At 45.4% G+C, this 22,479-nt stretch overlaps 1 protein-coding gene across 1 annotated transcript in view; it reads right to left on the bottom strand.

The window, feature by feature from the left end:
• The window catches only part of NIPAL2 (NIPA like domain containing 2), a 65,349-nt gene extending 44,289 nt beyond the window's left edge, over positions 1 to 21,060 (bottom strand). The window contains 1 exon segment of the mRNA XM_077808920.1: positions 20,647 to 21,060. Coding sequence (XP_077665046.1) covers positions 20,647 to 21,060 — 414 coding nt within the window.
• Positions 21,061 to 22,479: the final 1,419 nt, after the last annotated feature.

The raw sequence follows: 22,479 nt of genomic DNA, 5'->3' as shown, positions 1-22,479 counted from the left end.
TTTCAAGTTCATCATACTCTTCGCCCAGAACAAGAACACAGGCTTATGGGGCCTCGGTAGGCCAAAGTCCTTCCAACCCTTTGCTAAGGATTGGGGCCCACCATGGACTGAAGGGCCTGTCAGTTGGCTGGATCAGAACAAAAGCCCCGAGTCAGTTATTTATCCCAAAGTCCTGTCTTTGTCTGCAGGTCTCTGAAAAATCCAGTCTGAACTTCTGAAGAGACCCTGAATAAATAATCAGTCAGACAATGGGTCTCCTCCCTAGAGTGAAGACTCAAAAAGGGTAATAACTGGAGAAATTAGATCAGCATGCCCACTCCTTCTAGGCCTGGTCTGCGCTGGGGGTGGGGCGGAATCGATCTAAGTTACGCAACTTCAGCTACATGAATAACATAGCTGAAGTTTTAGAGTAGCAGCCAGGTTAGTCTGTATTTGCAAAAAGAAAAGGAGTACTAGTGGCACCTTAGAGACTAACCAATTTATTTGAGCATAAGCTTTCGTGAGCTACAGCTCACTTCATCGGATGCATTCAGACGTACTTAGATCTACTCACCGCAGTGTCTTCACTGCAGTGAGTCAACTGATGATGCTTTCCCTGTGCCTCTCGTGCAGGTGGAGTACAGGAGTCAACAGGAGAGCACTCGGGGGGGGGAGGGGTCCATTTATCGTGTCTAGATGTGCTAAATAGATCTCCGCTGGATTGTTCAATGCCTGCCGATCCGGCAGGTGGTATAGACATACCCCTAGAGAAGTTACATACACTCTCACAATAACACAAATGACTGCATTTTTAATGGACCCCAAAGGTATTAAACTTAATATAATAAGGTTTAATTTAAATCAGTAAAGTTTATTCAGGATATTGCTACAGCCCTTTGGTCTTTGTCCGGACTAGAATTTAAGCATGGTGCTAGCATGCTAGCTAACAGGCTAACTCATTTCAGTCTAGCGCAGGCAAGGCAGTGTATACTTTAACACTGTACTGGTTGAGTTAAAGCTTGAGCTCAAGCCTACCCTCTCAGGTTATGTCTACACTGAGCTGGTAGGTAGGATGACCAGGTGTCCGGTTTCTGACTGGAACACCCGGTTGAATAAGGACCCTGGTGGCTCTGGTCAGCACCACCGACCGGGCCATTAAAGGTCCAGTCAGCGGTACTGCGGCACTAAGGCAGGCTAGTCCCTACCTGTCCTAGCACTGCACTGTGCCCCGGAAGGGGCCAGCAGATCCGGCTCCTAGCTGGGGGGACCACGGGGCTCTGTGAGCTGCCCCCGGCATTGGGGGGCGGTGCCTGCAGGTGAGAACTGTGCGCGGAGCCTCCTGACCCCCTGCCTACTAGCGCCAGACCTGCTGGCCGCTTTCAGGGCACACGCCACACTACGCCACTGACTAGGAGACACCCAAGGTAAGCCCGCGCCCCAACCCCAAGCCCTCCCCAAACCCAGAGCCCCCTCCTGAACCCTAAAGCCCTCATCCCCAGCCCAGAGCCCATACCCCCTCTTGCACTCCAAGCCCCTGCCCCAGCCCAGTGAAAGTGAGTGAGGGTGGGAGGACAGCCAGCCACTAAGGGAGGGGGAATGTACTGAGTGGGGGGCAAGGCCTCGGGGAAAGGGCAGGGAAGAGTGTGGGGCCTCAGAGAAGGGGCGGGGCTAGGGTGTTCAGTTTTGTGCCATTAGAAAGTTGGCAACCCTACTGGAGAGGTGTAATTTCCAGCTTGGGTAGACGTACATGTCCTAGCTCTGCTTGAGTTAGTGTGCTAAAATAGAAGTGTGGCCATGTGAAGTTTAGTAGTTAGCGCTAGGGTTGCCAGGTGCCCAGTTTTCAACTGGAAAGTCCAGTCAAAAAGGAGACATGGCAGAGTCCGGTCAGATGTACTGACCAGACACCAAAAGTCCAGTTACCACAGGCCAGGCGGGAGAGGGGCATTGGGTTATCAACTTGTGCCAGACCCTGCTCAGCCGGGGCTGCCTCCTACTTGCATATCATGGGCAGGCAGGCAGCAGGCTCCATGTCAGGCTGTAGCTTCAGAGCAGAGCAAGTCCAGCTGCGGGGAGGGGGAGGATCTAGCTATGAGGAAGGGGGAGAACAGCGAGTGATGAGTAAAGAGAGGGAGAGGAGTGAGCGGGTGGCCTGGACGAAGAGGCGGAGCAGGGGGTAGGGTCTTGGGGGAAGAGGTGTGGCAAGGGGGGTCCAGTTGTCAGCAATGAGAAAGTTGGCAACCCTCGTTAGCACTCTAAAATAGCAATGTGGCAGAGGTGGCAGCTCAGGCTAGCCACCTGGATACGTACCTAGGGTCTCGAACGAGCTTGTACTTGGGAACTAGCCTAAGCTGCTGCAGCCACACTGCTATTTTTGGTATGCTAGCTCAATCAGAGCAAGCATGTATACATCTACCCAGACTGGCAATTATACCTTCCAGCGGCTGTGTAGACATAAAAGGCAGTGTATACCTGGTATACACTGCCTTGTCCACAGGCAGCGAGTTATATGGGCCCGTGGTGCTCGTGTTCCACCAATATTCAGGAAGGTGGGCCCGGCTCCACCAATGTTTGGGCTTATATTTTCAGAGCCATCCCATCAATAGAACGGACCAGGGCAATCGCTCTGGGCTCTGTGCTTTCAGGGGTCCTGCACTTCAGGGGGATGCAGGGTCCAGGGTGGCCTGGGGGCTAGTGGGGGACTTGGCAGCAGCGAGCGACCCAGTCCTAGCCTGTTCCGCTCAACCCCTCCTCTTCCCGCCCCTGCTCTACCCCCGCCCCGAGTTAAGAAATTATATTATCAAATTAGGCAGTAAATTTTTCAGAGCAAAGGCCGGGTCTTCTTCTGTCTTGTATGCAGCACCAAGAAAAGTGTTGAAGGAAGGAACTCAAGCTTTTTCCAACTCAGAGCATAGTTTTTTTCCAACTCAGAGTGTCTTCTAACAACAGTTGTTTAGCCAAATACTCGAGGGCCTAGCACTTGTTGATAATCTTCCAGAACTGTCAGCCTGTTCCTGCACACTCTAGTTTTAGCTAGAGATGTAAACTAGTAGACTGCCTGATAAGGAGCACTGCAGGCTTGTCGCCCAGAAAAGAAATGGCCTGCTCTCTCCTTTTACATCCTCCCCCAACCCTGCACTCCCAAAACCCAAAACAAAGCACAAACACAAAGCTGAGTTCAGCAAACATTTTCCTGAGCTACTTGCTGCTTTTTCAGAAACTGTTCTAAGCTCCTGGAAACCCACACTCCTTTTCATTTGTTCTAGTAGTTTCTGCCTGATACCAGTCAAGAGATGCTGCTAGAATCCTGACTAGATGAAAGCTGTTATTCTTTGTTTGACTGAGCTTTCCACAGACACTACAGGCTTCACTGTCTGTCAACTTTGAGGACTGAATCATTGCTGCATGATAACAAAGGCTCTAAATGATAACATTCATGGTCTTAGTCACTGCAGAGAAATACAGCTTGTCGGGGAAAGAGCGAAACATAAAGCAAGGAGATTAATATCAACAGAAAAGGAGTAGATAAATACAAGAACCCAGTGACAACAAATCCAAAAGACAAAAAAAAAAAAAGCATGGAAAGAAAGTGTTGAGAGAAAATAAGTGAGACTCACAGGACAAACTAAATGGAGCCAGGAGTTGTCTACACACATACTGAAACCAAAATAATTAAATCAGTTTTAATTCATACCCTCAATTATTTTGATAAAAGTCTGCATATGCACACAAGGGCCCTACTTTGATGTAACTTTCATAATAAACCCTCTGGGTAATGTAGATTTAAGTGAGGTCGAAGTCTGATCAAAACAAACAGAAAAAATTTAGACTGAAATAACGCAATCCACACTAGTTGTTACATTGGGTTTGTCTTGACTAAGATAAAATATGTATAGTTAGAATGTGTTAGCTAAAATTCTAGTATAGGCAAGATGTACTGCAATATATGTTAAGCTGATTGACTTGAAGCATTGGAGTTTTAGCAGGTGCTAGTTAGAACAGGCTAGTTGATGCATTGTAAAACAAATGCTCCTACCTTCCTAGTCAAGACAAACCCCATTTAAACTAGATTTCTGAAACTCTGTGCCTAGGACACAGGACACAGGATTCCCCTCTCACATTTTATTTAGACTAGAGTGTTTGGTCATGTTGTAATGTAATACTTTGCTTGTAAATGCTAATGTACACATTTCACAAACATTTGTTCTAGAACACAAGCATTACTCCTGGTGGTGGCTGACCCATCTGGTAAACCCTGGCCAGAAGCAATTGTTTGTGAGGTGTCCACATTAGCATTTGTGATCATGTCAGGTTAATGCAGTAATTGATAACCAATTAAAATTTGTTACAACAGGACCAACAACTCTAGTCTAGATACTGTGAATGTAAATCAGCAGTTAACTCCTTTGCAGAAGATGGCGTGACTTGTAGAGCCAGTGAATTAAATTCTTGTTTGTTTTGTTAGATAGTGAATGCATTTACTTTTGAAAGCTGGTTGAATTTTCATTGCTCACTCCTACAAAAATAACAATGCTCCGTTTCTTCAGCTCTCATCTTTTAGTTATGTACCAACTGGCTATCTCCAAGTTTACTGTAGTACATTCCAAAGTCCAGATTAGTCACTAGAGAGAAAGAGTATACACCCAACTATTCACGTTAATAAGAATTATGCTTTTCAGGGGATCTGCAGTGATATTATAAAGAAGAATGTGTAACTGTTAGCTTATTAATGTCACCAAAACTACAGATGGAATAATTACAGCCTTGTATACAGGTTTCAGAGTGGTAGCCATGTTCGTCTGTATCAGCAAAAAGAACAAGGAGTACTTGTGGCACCTTAGAGACTAACAAATTTATCTGAGCATTAGCTTTCGTGGGCTAAAACCCACTTCATCAGATGCATGCAGTGGAAAATACAGTAGGAAGATATATAGATAGATAGATAGATAGATAGATATATTATATATATACACACACACACAGAGAACATGAAAAAATGGGTGTTGCCATACACACTATAATGAGAGTGATCAATTAAGGTGAGCTATTATTAGCAGGAGAAAAAACCTTTTGTAGTGTTAATCAGGATGGCCCATTTCCAACAGTTGACAAGGGTAACTTTATTTATTAGGTTAGCAAAAGATCTGTCACGTCCCTCAACACTATTGCACACCTTCTATTGCTTCCCTACAAATCCAAAACCCTGGTTTTTGAGCCTGATCTAACTTCTGTTGGAATCAATGGGATTCTTTCAATTGATTATAATGGGAGTTGAATCAGACCCATTCTGAAGATTGAAACATCCCAATCTTTTTGAAACTAGAGTCTTCCAAACTTTATACTGTTTAAGTTATTTCTTTTTGCATGATACATGGAACTTTGTTTTTATTTTACAAGTTTTTTGAGCTCATCTTCTGTTCTGCATTCCCCCTCCTGACAGAGAGCAACATTTAATTTTAATTACTGGCTAGGAATTTCAACAGTAATGTTCACCTTCTTACATAAACTAAATTAGCACAACTATAAATCCTCCATTTAGCTCAGAATTACATTTGGCACCAAGGTTTCAGAGTGGAAGCTGTGTTAGTCTGTATCAGCAAAAAGAACGAGGAGTACTTGAGGCACCTTAGAGACTAACAAATTTATGTGAGCATAAGCTTTCGTGGGCTAAAGCCCACTTCATTGGATGCATGCAGTGGAAAATACAGTAGGAAGATATATATACACACACACACACACACACACAGAGAACATGAAAAAATGGGGGTTGCCATACTAACTCTAACGAGAGTAATCAATTAAGGTGGGCTATTATCAGCAGGAGAAAAAAAACTTTTGTAGTGATAATCTGGATGGCCCATTTCAAACAGATGACAAGAAGGTGTGAGTAACAGCAGGGGCAAAGTTAGCATGGGGAAACTAATGGTGACTTTTAGGCCTGTAATTGAGTGTCCAGGGACACTCCTGCAAACTGGACACCTGGACACTCAATTACAGACCTAAAAGTCGCCATTAGTCAACAGAAAAAACCTTCAAAAACAGACTCCAATGAGAAACTGCAGAACTGGAATTAATTTGCAAACTGGACACCATTAAATTAGGCTTGAATAAAGACTGGGAGTAGATGAGTCATTACACAAACTAAAAACTGTTTCCCCATGCTAATTTTTTCCCTACTGTTACTCACACCTTCTTGACAACTGTTTGAAATGGGCCATCCTGATTATCACTACAAGAGTGTTTTTTCTCCTAATAGCCCACCTTAATTGATTACTCTCGTTAGAGTTGGTGTGGCAACCCCCATTTTTTCATGTTCTCTGTATATCTATCTATCTTATATATATAATCTCTTCCTACTGTATTTTCCACTGCATGCATCTGATGAAGTGGGCTTTAGCCCACAAAAGCTTATGCTCAAATAAATTTGTTAGTCTCTAAGGTACCACAAGTACTTCTCATTCATTTGGCACCAAGGAATCAAATGGGTGATGCCTTTAAAGTCCTCAGATAAATCGAAAAATAAACAAGTTCATCATGGCAAAAAAGAGCCACTACAATTATCTGAGGGCTGGATAAATTGATTTAGCGGTAGAGCCCTGCATGGATACAAATTTTATATCCATGAAGATCTGCATCTGTGGATATCCGCATCCACAGAATTATATCCACGAATGCAGATATCCACAGATATAAAGTGGATATCCACGGAGCTGCAGGGCTCTACTAGGAACAGGCTTGACAAAGCCCTGGCTGGGATGATTTAATTGGGAATTGGTCCTGCTTTGAGCAGGGGGTTGGACTAGATGACCTCCTGAGGTCCCTTCCAACCCTGATATTCTATGATTCTATGAACCACCACGGTGAAAGAAGCATCATGTTGGGCCACCGCTTGCAGGAGCCAGCGCCCCACACTGGCAGCTCCTCTGGTGTGGCTGTACTGCCTCCAGCCCTGCCCACTGGGGTGAGCACCAGGCTAACCGGCAGCTGTCCCTGGTCGTGCTAGTGTGTGCAAGTGGCTCACTCTACTTACAGGGAGGGACTTAGGCCACTGCAGAGCTAAGTTGACTTAAGTTACTCTGACAATCATAAGCTGCTTTAATTACATTGGTTGTACATATCCATACAACTCTCCTTGTGTCGACGAAGCACGTCCACAGTCGTTGCTCTTGCTATCCCACTGTGCAACTTGCCACCCTATGTCACCCTCTGCTGCTGGGAGCTCTGGGAATGGATTGCGATGCATCATGGGGGCGTTCTCGACTTCATTTTGCGCCATTTTTCAACATGCCTTGTAAACTGTGTGCCCGCCATCTCTGCCTGGCAGCCTGGATCCTGAGCTGCTGACTGGTCTAGTGATGAGCGTTATGAACACAAAGCAACTGGTCCTACAGTATTTCATGAGCTGCAAAACAGAGAGTGAATCAGTGATGCCTGCTCTGCCCTGGAAACAAATAATTCAAGATTGCTGCTGGCATTCACAGATCAGCAATGGATTGTCGGTACTGGGCTCAGGAAACAAGCACTGAGTGGTGGGATTGCATTGTGATGTGTAGAGCTCGCCTCAGCATTGCAGCACAAGGACACCAGAGCTCCCCTCACTGTGGAAAAGTGAGTGGTGATCGCGGTGTGGAAGCTGGCAACTCCAGACTGCTACAGGTCAGTAATGAATCAGTTTGGGGTTGGAAAGTGGGGGTTGCCATGATCCAAATATGCACGGCCATTTATCGCTTCCTGCTACGAAGTACTGTGACTCTCGGTAACGGACAGGAGATAATTGATGGCTTTGAGGCAATGGGGTTCCCTAACTGCAGTGAGGCAATAGACAGTACTCATATCCTAATTTTGGCCCCAAACCATCTTTTAACAGAGTTCTCCATGGTCTCACCAGGGCTATTTCACTGACATCAATAGGGGAAGGTCAGGGAAGATGCATCTTTTGGAACACTGGACTGTATAGAAAGCTGCACGCTGGGACTTCCTTTCCACACCAGAAGATTCCACTGGGGGATGTGGAAATGCCCATAGTGATTCTTGGAGACCCTGCCTGCCCCTTGTTCCCATGGCTCATAAAGCCTTACACCTAGGAACCTAGGACAGGAACCTAGACAGCAGCAAGAAGTGCTTCAACAACAGGCTCAGCAGGTGCCGGATGACTGCTGAATGTGCCACTGTCTTTTTGGCTGATTAGACCTCAATGCGGAAAATATTCCAATAGACATCACGGCCTGTTGTACTCTACCTAATACTTGCAAAGTGAAAGGAGAAAAGTTTCCCCAGGGATGGACTGCTGCGGCTGATCAGCTGGCTGCTATTTTGAGCAGCCAGATTCCAGGGCAATTAGAGGGGCACAGCGGGAGGCTTTTCAAATTAGGGAGAATTTGAAGAAGCTTGACAATGATTCCCAATAATGTGTCTTTATGTGATGTATTTGGCCAGGCAATGTTTACTTGCCTCCCTGAATTACCCCTGTAGTGCTTGCTGTCTGAGCATTAATTGTACTAAGCAAATATTCCTACCTATAGCCACTGTGTTTGAATGTTAGCACTGACCGACATGCGTATGACACAAATAAAGACTTATTTTATTTCAAAGACTCAAGTCTAATAACAAGACAAAACACAATTTTTTTGTCAAGTAGGGGAAAATGAGGAACAGTCTCGTGGTTAGGGCTCTCACAGCTGTATGTAAACTCCAGCTTTTGTTGGGAAACCAGTCACAAGGTGTGGAGTGCACGGGATACTGTGAGGGACCAAGAACACGTGATGATGGGGAACATGTGTGATGGGGGAGTATGGGGAGGGCATGAACTGGAATTCTATAGTGGCTGCAGGGGGAGTTGTGCATGGATGTGCTCCGATTGCAGGATAATGAGAAACTTCAGCATCTCTATCTGGCCCTCGAGGAGTTTTATCATCTGTTCCCTATCTCCTTTACAGGCTATCCAGCCTGAGTCTTTCATTAATTGTCTCCCTCCATGCTCTTGTTTCACTATGTGCTGTATCCGTTGATTGCAGCACTTTGCAAAACACATCTTCCTTACTCCTCCTGGTTCGTTGCCTTATCTGATGGAGGCACTCCACCAGTGTGGAAGAGTGGGTCCTCAAGGGCACATTTGCAGAAGGCAAAGAAACAATGAATAGAGACAATATTGTGAATGCTCTCATGGCCGTGAATCACAAAAGTTACACACACCTCTTTCTCACTGCTCCTTGGCTAGTACACAGCTTGGCATGAGTACCAAATATGGTGAGTTCACTGAGGGTGGGAGGGAGAGAGGGAAGGAGGGGGACAAAGGGGCAAGAAGGAACAAAGGTTGGTTTGTGAAGGGGGTTACTACAAGTGGATAGGGAGACACTCTTGAATATTGGTACCCTTTTCCAGAGGCTAGGGTAATCGAACCTGTTATCTCACTCCTAAGGGGGGAACCCAGGATGCAAGGGTGCATCTCCTGCATGCATGTGGCTTCAGACTGGCTCTGTGTGCCGTTCTGGTCCTTGCAGAAATAATTGCTGTGTGGTGTGGCAAAGTTTCCTACAGTGGAGGAAGAAACAAGGCTGCTCTGCCAAGGAATCAGAAGAGGATTGCAGAATACCCACAGGAAAGTTTCCTAGAGATCTCTATGGAGGATTCCTGGGACATCCCGGGTACATTAACAAACTTTTCCACCATACCCCCACTGCATAAATGGACAGGCTCTGATGTTAATTTCTGTCCCTTATCCCTCCTCTACCATATAAAAAAGTACATGAGAGTTCAATCGCCTCCCACTGTGCAGTATCAAAGCAAAATAAGCACTTACCAGAGCTTCCCTCTCCTGCATCATATATGCCAGAGCTGGAATGATGGGACTGGCTAGACCTCTCTGGTGTGAAAAAGAGGTCCTGACTTGCTGCACCACTGGATGACCCTGTTGTGTGCTCCACATCGTTCTCAAGCTCCACTTCCTCGTCCACCACTTTGTCCTCAGGGTTGAGCCTGCTGGCCACTGGCCCCAGTGCCCCCAAAGTATCCACGGGGCTCTTGGCAGTGGAGGTAGGGTCACCGCCCAGGATGGCGTGCAGGTCCTTATCAAAGCAGCATGTCTTCAGTGCTGCACGAGAGTGACAGTTGGCCTCCCTTGCCTTCTGGTACACCTGCCTCAGCTCCTTGATCTTAACACGGCACTGCTGCATGTCCCTTTTGTGCCCCTTCTCATCCATGACACTAGCAATCAGCCCATAGGTATCAAAGTTCCTATGGCTGGAGAGAAGCTGTGACTGCAGAGCCTTCTCTCTCCATAGACTCAACAGATCCAAGGGCTTCAGGGTACTCCATGTGGGAGAACATCTGCTGTGGAAAGCTGGCATGGTAAGCTGGGAAGATCCTGTGTGAACTGTGCATGCCGAGCAAACAGGAAGAGGAATTTTGTAAATTCACAGGACTTTAAACGGGGGAGGGGTGCATATCTGTGTACCTTCAGGGCAGCGGAGTTCAAACTGCTGACCAGAGCAGTAAGAATGGGCATTGTGGGACAGCTCCTGGAGGCCAATTAGGGAGACATAACTATACTGATGATGTGTCACTCTAACTATGTCACAAAAACTCTATACCGCTTGTTGAGGTGGTTGTATTACGTCAGCGTAGCAGGGAGTTACATCGGCGGGAGGAGCATTTCAGTGTGTTCGCCTCCACTGTTTTGTGATGCAAGCTGACTTTTACCAACAAAACTGTGTTGGTTACACAAGGCCTTAGAGAGCACAGTCTGTTTAGCTTGTCAGAAAGAAGACTGAGAGATGACTTGATTATAATGTACAAGGACCTTCACAGGGAGAAAATACCAGGTAGTAAAGGGCTCTTTAATTTAGCAGAGAAAGGCATAACAAGAACCAGTGGCTGGAAGCTGAAGTCAGACAAATACAATTTAGAAATAAGGCACACATTTTTAACAGTGACAGTGATTAGAGAAGTGGTGGATTCTCCATCTCTTGGTATCTTCAAATCAAGACTGGATGTCTTTCTGGAAGTCATGCTTCAACCAAACCAGTGATGCTTTAGTCAAGCAGTGGGTGAAACTGAAAGTCCTGTGAGAGAATCTAATAGTCCCTTCTGGCCTTAAACTCTAAGAGTGGCTTCAAAGATTTTATACAAGTAATAATTAGAGCTGGTCAACATTTTCTGAATGAAAGTTTTTAACATCAGATCCTTTTCACTGTAAAATATCCTTTATTGAAATGGGAAGGGAATTTGTGTGTGTGTGTGTGTGTGTGTGTGTGTGTCAGGGCCGGCTCTACAGTTTTGCCCGCCCCAAACAGTGAAAAAAACTGCCGCCGCAGACGGCAAAAGGAAGAAGCTGCCTTTGATTTGCCGTCACGGTGGGCGGCACAGAGAAGCTGCCGCAGAATTGCCGCCACGGCCGGAAGAACTGCTGCCCCTTTCGAACTGCCGCCCCAAGCACCTGCTTGAAACGCTGGGGCCTGGAGCCGGCACTGCTGTGTGTGTGTGTGTGTGTGTGTGTGTGTGTGTGTGTGTGGGGAGGGGGTTGGGGAGGAGATTTTAATTTTCTTCAAAAATATATTTTTCCAAACCTCCCAGCCCCTGCAAAAAAATAAAGTTTCTGGTTTTGCCATTTCTCGCCTCCCTCCTTTTTTCCCCACCTTTGGAAAAAGGGTGAGAAAAGGAAAAAAGGAAGTGGAAAAGAATGAAAACAAACAATAAATAAAAATGAACACGGCTGTGAAAAAAATTCCTATAAGTGCAGAATTGTTCCTTTTTAAACCTGTGGTGCTAATATTTTTAATTGTTTTTAAAATGGTCACAAAACTACCATTTTTCAGCCAACTCCATGATAGGCTCAGTATGCGTTTTTTTCCCCAGTACACAAGGAGCAGTCACATGCTTCAAATCCCAGTGATTTGTTTTAGAGCAAGGGAAAAGCAAGAATGAACAAAAATAAAATCTCCAAAAGAGAGCACGTGTGCCTTCTCTGTAACATGCTGCATCATTTCTGCCTCAAAAATGCCAACTGCCCCTGCAGACAACTGCTCGAAGAAATTTTACAAGTTCAATACAGAAAACAATCATATCACATACACCACAGTATCCAAATTAAGAAAGAAAGATTGACTGCTTCCATATAGGCTATATACTGTTTTAGAAAAATATTGTTAGGATAAGCATAAAAGGAAATAAGACTTGAGAGCAAGATCTTCATCCCTGCTCCTGCCCCTTTATGCGGTATGAAAGGGCTGAGGTAGCACAAAAGGGTCCTAAAAAGCCCCATATGCAGTTGTGGAGGATTCCCTTGGTGCAGGCAATGTGGACTCCTGGTAACCTGTGGCGCAGAGAGTGTACTGGCAGTGTGGCTAGGAATGGGATGTCCTGGGCAGGAAAGCAGCATGCTGTGCTGCAGATATTTTGGGTAGGGCTGTGGCCTAGGTGGCGAGCCCATAAAATTATCTAAATTATGCTGGTGGTCTCTGCAGTCCCCAGAGCAGCCTAGGAAGGAGAGCACCAAGGTGGCTTATAGCCACGTTAGCCCTCCCATTTCTCAGGGCTGTGAGTTCTGTGCTCACACAGAATCTTACCCATATACAGCGGTGAAAGTAAGCCGGTACGCAGTGCCAGACCAGATTGGCTTCCCCTGCGGTGATTTAAAGGGCCAGGGCTCCAGCCGCTACGGGGAGCCCCGGCCCTTTAAATTACTGCCGGAGCCTCGGGGTAGCGGCGGCAGGGCTCCCACGGTGATTTAAAGGGCCCGGAGCTCGGCAGCGGCCAGAGCCCCGGCCCTTTAATTCGCCCCTGAGCCCTGGGGCTCCCAGCTGCCTCTGCAGCTGGTAGCTCCGGGGTGATTTAAAGGCCCTGGGGCTCCCAGCCAGAGCTGGAGCCCCAGGGCCTTTAAATCTTGATTTAAACAAATCTTCTGGTTGAGGCCACGCTTCTTCCAGTTGAAGCCATGCTGCCGCTCAGGACTCCGGCGTACTGGTAAGCCCTTTAAGTTACTTTCACCCCTGCTCATAATACTTATATATGTTAGGATACAGATATTCAGGACTGTCTGCAAAGGCCTATACTTTAAGAATTTAGGTGTATTCTTATCACTTAGCTAGTTATAGAGGTATAAAAGAAAGAATCAAAATCAGTGTCTGCCTGTTTATGGGCCTTCTCTTACAGTGACAGTCTGAGGCCCTGTTCTTAGGCTAAGATCTCTGGCTAAGCAACAGAGGCAGCCATAAGCTGGGAAGCGACCGGTCACATCCTCACATTCCAAACTAGTCACATTGAAATAAGGTGCTATTGGGCTGTTAGGAATACAGTCCTGTCCTGATAATGCCTGTCACCTCCAGAGAAAGGGAAGTGCCTAGAAGATGTAAAAGGAAGTTTAGTTTGATAGTTTTCTGTTCAGTAAGAACTCACTTATCAATAGACACAGCTGGGAAACCCAAATGTCTTTATAGATGTAGTTGTGAAATCCTCACTTCTGTATTGTTTTGTCATTATAGTTCCCACTTTGCTATTGTTTATTTGCATGGACTCTGTCTGGTTCTGTGATTGTTTCTGTCTGCTGTATAATTAATTTTGCTGGGTGTAAACTAATTAGGGTGGTGGGATATAATTGGTTAAATAATCATGTTTCAATATGTTAGGATTGGTTAGCTAAATTTCAGGAAAATGATTGGTTAAGGTATAGCTAAGCAGAACTCAAGTTTTACTATATAGTCTGCAGGCAATCAGGAAGTAAGGGTGAGAGGAATGGGAACAGGGAATGGGGTGGGGAAATTGGAATCATGTTTTGCTAAGGGGAGGAAATGGGAACAGGGACACAGGCAAGGCTCTGTGGTGTCAGAGCTGGGAGGGGGACACTAAGGAAGGAAACTGGAATCATGCTTGCTGGAAGTTCACCCAATAACATCGAATTGTTTGCGCCTTTGGACTTCGGGTATTGTTGCTCTCTATTCATGCGAGAAGGACCAGGGAAGTAAGCGGGTGAAGGAATAAGCCCCTAACAATATACAACTCTCGTAAATGTTTAATCCAGCAATTCCATGATAATGAAAACCTCTTCATCTGGACCCTTGTTGATTTCAGTGAGGCTCTGCCAGGTCCAAGTCTTTGGCAGAGCCTGAAAGATCATCTAGGAGCCTGTCTGGCTCCCAGTCCTGCATTTATAAACAGCAGGCCACGCTTCCTCACTAGGCAATTTTAATTATATGGCAGATAAACAGCACAGTCCCCTTTCATTCAGAACGGTGGTCACAATACAAGAAAAGAAATGAGTGATATACGTCAGCTCTGGTAGCAACTGCGCGAATGAAGGTTGCAAAACTGTTCCATTATAAACCAGGTTTTACAGTCCTAATTTTAACAAAGTCATCTTTTGCATTCAGATTCCCCAGGAACGATCCCAAAAGGGGAATCTGTTTTGCTTTTTTAAAGTCTAAGCATATTTTTGCATTAGGAGTGCTGGAAAATATGATACTTAAGGAAATTCTGTCCACTCCCCCGAAGCAGAGAACTAAAAATGTTAAGCATAAAGTTTCATAGTCCAGACACGTAAGGAACTGTGAATGAGGAGGATGTACTTTGCAAAGCATGGTTTGAGATGTTTATTCATTTTAGTAGACATTTTACCGGGGGAGAAAGGGGAGCATTCCCATTTTCCTGATAACTCACATCAGCCTCAGTCCGGCCACGTGTCCTTGGGGGAAAACCCTTGGACTTCAATGAGGCTGTACGCAGGTGCACGAGTGTATCTCATGGAGCACAGCAGTCCCCATTCTGCAATCAGGACAGTGAGACTATTCCCTGCATTCCATGGAATAAACCACAGACATTTGCACGCTGGAATAAACATCTGGGGAGCATCCAGAGGAGCCTTTACAAACGTCAACTGCCTCAAGTTAACTGGTGATCAATTAACTCAGTGTAGACAAGCCTAGAAAGACTGGGGCCTTGTCTACACTGCCACTTTACAGCGCTGCAACTTTCTCGCTCAGGGCACTGTTCGCTCTAAACTGTGCACACGCACACAGATCCGAAACTCCGCGCACACGGCGAAACACCGCTTGCACAACAATTTGCACAGAAGAAATTTTTTGCACACACGGCCTGTCAAAAATTAGAGGGAACATTGCTCAGGGGTGTGAAAAAACACATCCCTGAGCACTGCAAGTTTCAGCATGCTCCCAGTGCTGGTAGCTACTCCACTCCACTCCCCTCCCCTCGTGGTGGTGAGCTCGCTCCCAGCGCTGGTGCTGTGCTATACGGCAGCGCTTTAACGTTGGTAGTGAAGACATACTCTGGGACAGTGTTTCCCAAATGGTGTCTCCGGAAGGTTCTAGATGGGTAGCAATCCCAGGGCAAATGTGCCTCCCAGTGGGAAGGTTGGAGAGCAAGCCTGACGTGCACTCACCCTGCAGCGGTGGCTCCTGTCTTGTAGGGCTGGGCCCAGGTCCCCACTCCAGGCATTGCTACCTGGTGTACAGGGTTGCAGCTCTCTCCAGGTTTGCACAGGCTGCCCCTCCATCATGACAGACAGAAAGGTGACTGGGCCAAATCTGACTGGTGCTGTGCACTGGTACCCACAAATGTATACATATTACACAGGGTGCGTAGCATTTGCAGGACCAGATTAAGGCATAGAAAACCTAGGCGCATACTCACTGGGGGGGCCCAACCTGAGCTCCAACAGGTCTGGTTCACGAACTGGTGCAGAAGCCAGCTCAACAGCAGCAGTGAAGAGGAGCAGCCCTGTGTGCCCCATTGTCCACTCACATTAGGCCCCACAGCTCCTTCACCATGATGGAGGGTCTATGAGACCAAACCTGAGCAGTGCTGTGACCCTTGTGCACCAGGCTGCAATGCCACTCACTCAATTTTGGCTCTGCTGCCCCCCGTCATGATGCAGGGCCATGAGGCCAAATCTGAGCGGGCAGCGCTGTTCCTCCTTGCTGCTGCTGCTGGGCCAGCTCCCGCACCAAGGTTCCCTCCTGGGGGCCTGTTTGGCCTCGTCCCGATTCCAGCACCCCATGTCCCCTCTGCTCTGCTTGCAGGACTTGTTCAGTGACCGCCTTAAGACCTCCTACAAGTATGGGAACTACGGTGAGTGCCCACAGAAGAGGGCTAGCTGGGAGAGGGGCTGTGGAGAGCCTGGGAGGTGAACAGAAGGGAGTTTGGCCTAGCCGCATTGTGCCCAGTGTAAGATAAGAGTATGTGTAGACACCATGAGAATGGTTCAGTTATGTGTACCACGTGAAAAATTTCTGGGGATGCCCAGGCTGCAATACCCAGAGTGGGAAGCCAGGCCCAGCAGTGTGGGACAGAAGTCAGGGTGAACATGGGGTGTGCTCGCTCTCCAGCCTCCCCCGGCCACACACACATATATACCAGGCAAGGATTAGGGTTGCAGTCTCAGGGTGACAGGTTTCAGAGTGGTAGCCATGTTAGTCTGTATCAGCAAAGAAAAAAAAAAAAAGAAACAGATTGACAGAGCCAGAAGAATACCCAGAAGTCACCTACTCCAGGACAGACCCAACAAAGAAAGTAACATAACACTACTAGCCGTCACCTTCAGCCCCTAACTAAAACTTCTCCAGCACATCATCAAGGATCTACAACCTATCCTGAAGGTTATCCTCACGAAAGCTCATGCTCAAATAAATTGGTTAGTCTCTAAGGTGCCACAAGTACTCCTTTTCTTTTTATCCTGAAGGACGATCCCTCACTCTCACAGATCTTGAGAGACAGGCCAGTCCTCGCTCACAGACAGCCCCCCCAATCTGAAACAAATACTCACCAGCAACCACACACCACACAACAGAAACACTAACCCAGAAACCTATCCTTGCAACAAAGCCTGTTGACAACTCTGGACACAAATCAGACGTCAAGAATTATAACATTTAAAAACCAGTCGGAGAACACTTCAACCTCCCTGGTCACTCAATTTCAGACCTAAAAGTCGCAATTCTCCAAAAAAAAAAAAAAACAACCTTCAAAAATAGACTCCAACGAGAAACTGCAGAATTTGAATTAATTTGCAAACTAGACACCATTAAATTAGTCTTGAATAAAGACTGGGAATGGATGGGTCATTACATAAAGTAAAAACTATTTCCCCATGCTAATTTTTCCCCTACTGTTACTCACACCTTCTTGTCAACTGTTTGAAATGGGCCATCCTGATTATCACTACAAAAGTTTTTTTTCTCCTGCTGATAATAGCCCACCTTAATTGATTAGTCTCGTTAGAGTTGGTATGGCAACACCCATTTTTTCATGTTCTCTGTGTATATATATCTTCCTAGTGTATTTTCCACTGCATGCATCCAATGAAGTGGGTTTTAGCCCACGAAATCTTATGCTGAAATAAATTTGTTAGTCTCTAAGATGCCACAAGTACTCCTTGGGTTTTTTTTTAGTCCTAGGTAGAAGGTGATACTGAGTGTGGTCAATGCCCCATGGTGGAGCGAGAAGGAAGTGGCAACAGAAGTTGAAGATGCTGGCCTATGATTTTGCGCCCACTCCCATGAATTTGGATCCTGTGTGCGTCACAAAAAAAGAGACAAATGCAGTTTGGGTTGCCCTACTAAAAAGTTTGGGAATGACTGCAATAAGTCTACGAGTTCCCAAAAGGTGACAATAGTTTGTCAAGCAATGTTACAGGTACTAAGTGCATATTTAATCCACTATGAATGCATTATTAAACATGTCAGTATACCACAATGTGTAATACAGGGCAGGCACAGAGAAAATGTCAGAATATATGATTCTGTCTTGATGGACTTTTCTACACTAACAATAAACTGCCTCAGCTATTATCATTCACTTCTCGATAAAAACAAAAGGCTCCTATACTTTTGTTATACATGGTCAAAGATCACCTGCCTTCAGGACCATCCACATGCAGTTCTGAGAAAGGACATCAGTCCCCCAACAAAATTGGGACAATCCATTTTCTAAAAAAGGAAACAGAAAATAGTTTCAATACTTCCAAAGAGGCAAACTGAAAAGGGAAAAAGATCAACACTTTGGGAACTGAAGTCTGGGAGATATAATCAGAAGACCTCAAAATGCTTTACATACCATGGTTTAAGCCTCACAACACCCATATCTTGATAAGCATTGTTTCTTATTAACTGTGCTCTTGCCCAAAAGACCCCATCAGGATCAGGGCCCCATTGTGCTAGGTGCAGTACAAACACACAGGAAGACCCAGTCCCTGCAGCAAAAAGAATACAATCCAAGGCCTGCTCCTGCAAGGAGTTGCACACAGAGCTCCATAGACTTCAGTGAGCTCCATGTGCACGGGGATGCACTTCCATACTTCTCACTGTAGAACTGTGGCCTAAATAGACAAGTGAAAAGTGTAGGAAAGGCCTAAATAGACAAGTGAAAAGTGTAGGAAAGGGCTAAGATACACAAGCAGAGGGATCAGGCCAATGATGGGCATACATCATGTTAGTCTTGTTTTTTTAATATTATATAATTGTGTGTGTGTGTGTGTATACACATACTCACACTGTCCTCATTACCCTAGGTCTAGCTACTGTTATTTCCTTTGTAGTCTCAGTTTTACAAGTAAACTGAGGAACAGAAAGAATAAGTATTTTCCCAAAGACCATGTTCTGGTATCCAAATTAAAGTGACAGAATGTTCCACAAAACAGTTCAAAACTCCGAGAGTACTTTCATATTTTATCTAACCAATAACAACAAAAGTTATACTTAAAAAAACTGAAGCAGGGCTGGGCATTAGAGAGAGTAACCTCCTATTATAAAAAAACGAGGAATCCTTGTGGCACCTTAGAGACTAACAAATTTATTTGGGCATAAGCTTTCATGGGCTAGAACCCACTTCAGCAGATGCATGAAGTAAAAGATACAGGAGCAGGTATAAATACATGAAGGGATGTGGGTTGCTTTACCAAGTGTTAGGTCAGTCTAATGAGATAAATCAATTAACAGCAGGATACCAAGGGAGGAGAAATAACTTTTGAAGTGGTAAGAAAGTGGCCCATTACAGACAGTTGACAAGAAGGTATGAGTAACAGTAGGGAGAAATTAGTATTGGGGAAATTAAGTTTAGGTTTTATAATGTCCCAACCACTCCCAGTCTTCATTCAGGCCTAATCTGATGGTATCTAGTTTGCAAATTAATTCCAGTTCTGCAGTTTCACATTGGAGTCTGTTTTTGAAGTTTTTTTGTTGAAGAATTGCCACTTTGAGGTCTGTTATTGAGTGACCAGAGAGAACCTCACTTGTTGACTCCTTGTGTCACATCAGCAGTTCCTCTGCACTACCTTCCCTGAGTAGCTCAGCAAGTTCAGTTGGGCTCCTGGGCTCTAACTTCTAAACTCACTTGAACTCCCTCCTATCTTGCAAGTCATTTTATTTACCTTGCTTGTGTTGGACCAGAAGTCAGACAGTGATTCATTGCCAGCTCTCTGTTCCCTGAAGGTGTAATTCCCCGATAGCTCGTCTATGGCATTCAGGATGTCCATCTCTTTGCCACCATCAGGCATCACTTAAGTTCTGGCTCTCACTTGCCCAGTTCCTGGGTAAGCACTGCAGTCGTGCCACAAGCAATACCAGGCACAACCCAGCGCTGGAGGGGACTAGTTAGTCAGAGGAGAGAATTGTGGAGACTTCACAGTCACTCACTGGTTTGGGAGTAGGAGACTGTCTGTCTGACACAGGCCTCTATCTTAACTGCTGCCTGGATACCTGCCCAATAGGTGAATGCAGAATCACAGCAGGGGAGGGAGTTACTGGGACCCTCAAGAGGAGTATGATCTAGTGTTGGGACATTTTGTGGGGGGGAGGGGGTAGTAGCTCTTTACAAGTCAAATGTAAAAAAGACTGTCTCCTGTAATGATTAAGAACTTTGCATTACAAAAAGGGAGCTCAATTCTCATCCAAACAGGATAGTGTTTATTAACTTCCATTCCTTCCCAGTTTGTTAATCCATAAAAAGGGAGGAGGCCAAGGTATGTAATCAGCTTTTTTTATTATTAGCAGATGTACAAACAAGTTGTCAGCTCTAAAATGCAGGGCTGGTCTCCATTTTGTGACCTATACAGCACCAAGCACAGTGTTGGCACTTAAAAAAAATAGCTACACCCTAAACTGTCATAGGAGAACATTTGTCTCTCCTCATGAGGGTTGGTAAATGTCTATTTCTTGCATCTTTCAGTGTCCTATGCTTTGGGGATAGAGGAGTGTCCAGAGCTAACCAAGCAGAGGCTGAATACTGATTAATTAACTAATGAAAAGCAGGTGTAAACGGCTTAAGGGTGGCTCTTTAAAGCAAAAAGAAAAGGAGGACTTGTGGCACCTTAGAGACTAGCAAATTTATTTGAGCATAAGCTTTCGTGAGCTATAGCTCACTTCATCGGATGCATTCTGTGGAAAATGAATGCATCCGATGAAGTGAGCTGTAGCTCACGAAAGCTTATGCTCAAATAAATTTGCTAGTCTCTAAGATGCCACAAGTCCTCCTTTTCTTTTTGTGAATACAGACTAACACGGCTGCTACTCTGTAACCTGTCTTTAAAGCAAGTAACATGAAGCAGCAAAAAGAAACTTCCTGTGAAACTGTCCTAACTCCTGTAACAAACTCCCCTTCCCCCTCTACTGAGTTCTGCCTTGCACTCCCACTCCTAAGCCCTCCTGGGTCAGACACTCCCCGGCTTACCTTGTTTGTGTTGTACCAAAAGTTGAAGTGGGACCCATTTCTGGCCCCTTGCTCCGCAGAGGTGGAGTTCCAGGGCAGCTGGTCTAATGCGGTCAGGCTGGGCATTTCTCCAGCCATCAGTTGTGCCCCCAGGGGGACTCCGCTGCAGGCAGTGCCATGAGCAGGAGGGGACGTGTTGCTCTCAGGAGAGGAGCGTGAAAACTTTACAGTCACTTCCTGGTTTGGGATGGTTTGGGAGTAGGAAATTCAGCTTGAATGACACCCTCCTCTGCACCCACTGCTGCCCGGACATTGCACAGGTGTATGAAGAGTCGGGGAAGGGAGAAGAGCTACTGGTGGGACACTGGGGAACTTGGAGGTGTATTGGGGGCTATGGCTTGTTTTGTTGCCTATACAAATTAGTAGGGGGAGCATAACAACAAAGCCAAGTGCAGGAATTTTTCAGCTAGCTTTACTGCTCCTAGCACAGCACTCAGACCTTCCCTCCCCCGCAACTTCCCAGTGCCCTACCCCTGTTCTGTATCAGCTGCCTGAAAGCTTAACTCTTTCACAACCGCTGAGCACTGACTAACTCTAATAACTTAGGCTGGTGATCTTTTTTAGCTCTGAGTCATTTGCACTCAGACTTATTTCTGTGAGCATATTCGTTATTTGTAACTATTTTCCAAATAATTTATGTGAACAGATTTCAGCCGATGGGTCTGTTTTCAAGATGTCAGGTCACCTGTTTGCTATTTGTGATGTTTTATTAGTCACCTATACAGCATGGTATTATTTCTGCTCAGTGACTAGCCAAGTGAAACTTTTTCAATAGGATAGTAAGTAATATTCAAGAGCAAATACACTTGATGGTGCATGTAAACCCTTGTTTATATGTTCACCCAACTTTTTTCTCTTAAAGGCTACTCAATTTCAGTAGGATGTTTTTGTCCATAAATGCATGAGATTAAATAGGAGTGTGTGTATGAAGTGTGCACAGAATGTAACTAATTCATGTTTTGTAAGGGGAAACTACTCCACTGGGTTTTAAAGATGAAGTCTGAAATTCCTTTGGACAAATTTTTATCACTGTAGCGGGAAAAGGCATTAGAAGTGAAGTTAAAGGGTTCAGAGAGCATTAAAGGTGGTCAAGACATTTGGGGGATCATGAAGAAAGAAGGGTTGGGGGGGCTAACAATCACAGGAGGATAGACAAAGTCTCACAGAGTAGCAGAGAGGCTCTACATTGAGAACCAAAGGGAGAGCTGTTGCATCCTAGGATTTGTAGAGAATGTAACTGAGCATAATCTGAACAGTTCTGTAGACACATACATATCAAAGAACTAGAGAATCTTGGATACCCTTGGGCAATTACTGTTTACACTGTCCATCTGCCAGTCTGCTGTGGCTGTAAATCTTGCTTGTTGGCCTCATTTATATGAAATGGCCCAGGAAGGCATACTGTGAGAAAACTCTTGGAATAATTAGATTGGCATCCCTTCCTCATTCCATGTTGTTTCTCAGGTATTGTTGTTTTGCTGAACAGTGCTCCTAGAGATACAAGCTACAGCAGCATTATTAGCAGTGTGTCCCTCTGAAACATCTTTTGTAGGACACACATGGGCATTGGTGGCCATTCAGGCTGTTCTTATTATTTGTATTGCAGAGCACCTCTGGCCCCCAACCAGGGCCCTATTGTGCTAGACACTGTACAAATACATAATGAAAATGCAGTCCCTGCCCTGAAGAGCATATAATCTAAGGGTATGTCTACACTATGAAATTAGGTCGATTTTATAGAAGTCAATTTTTAGAAATCGATTTTATACAGTCAATTGTGTATGTCCCCACTAA

The sequence above is a fragment of the Eretmochelys imbricata genome, chromosome 2 (genome assembly GCF_965152235.1).
Source record: "Eretmochelys imbricata isolate rEreImb1 chromosome 2, rEreImb1.hap1, whole genome shotgun sequence".
Lineage (NCBI taxonomy): Eukaryota > Metazoa > Chordata > Testudines > Cheloniidae > Eretmochelys > Eretmochelys imbricata.
Note: the sequence above shows the minus strand (reverse complement) of the source record. Positions and strands in the feature narration are given on the sequence as shown.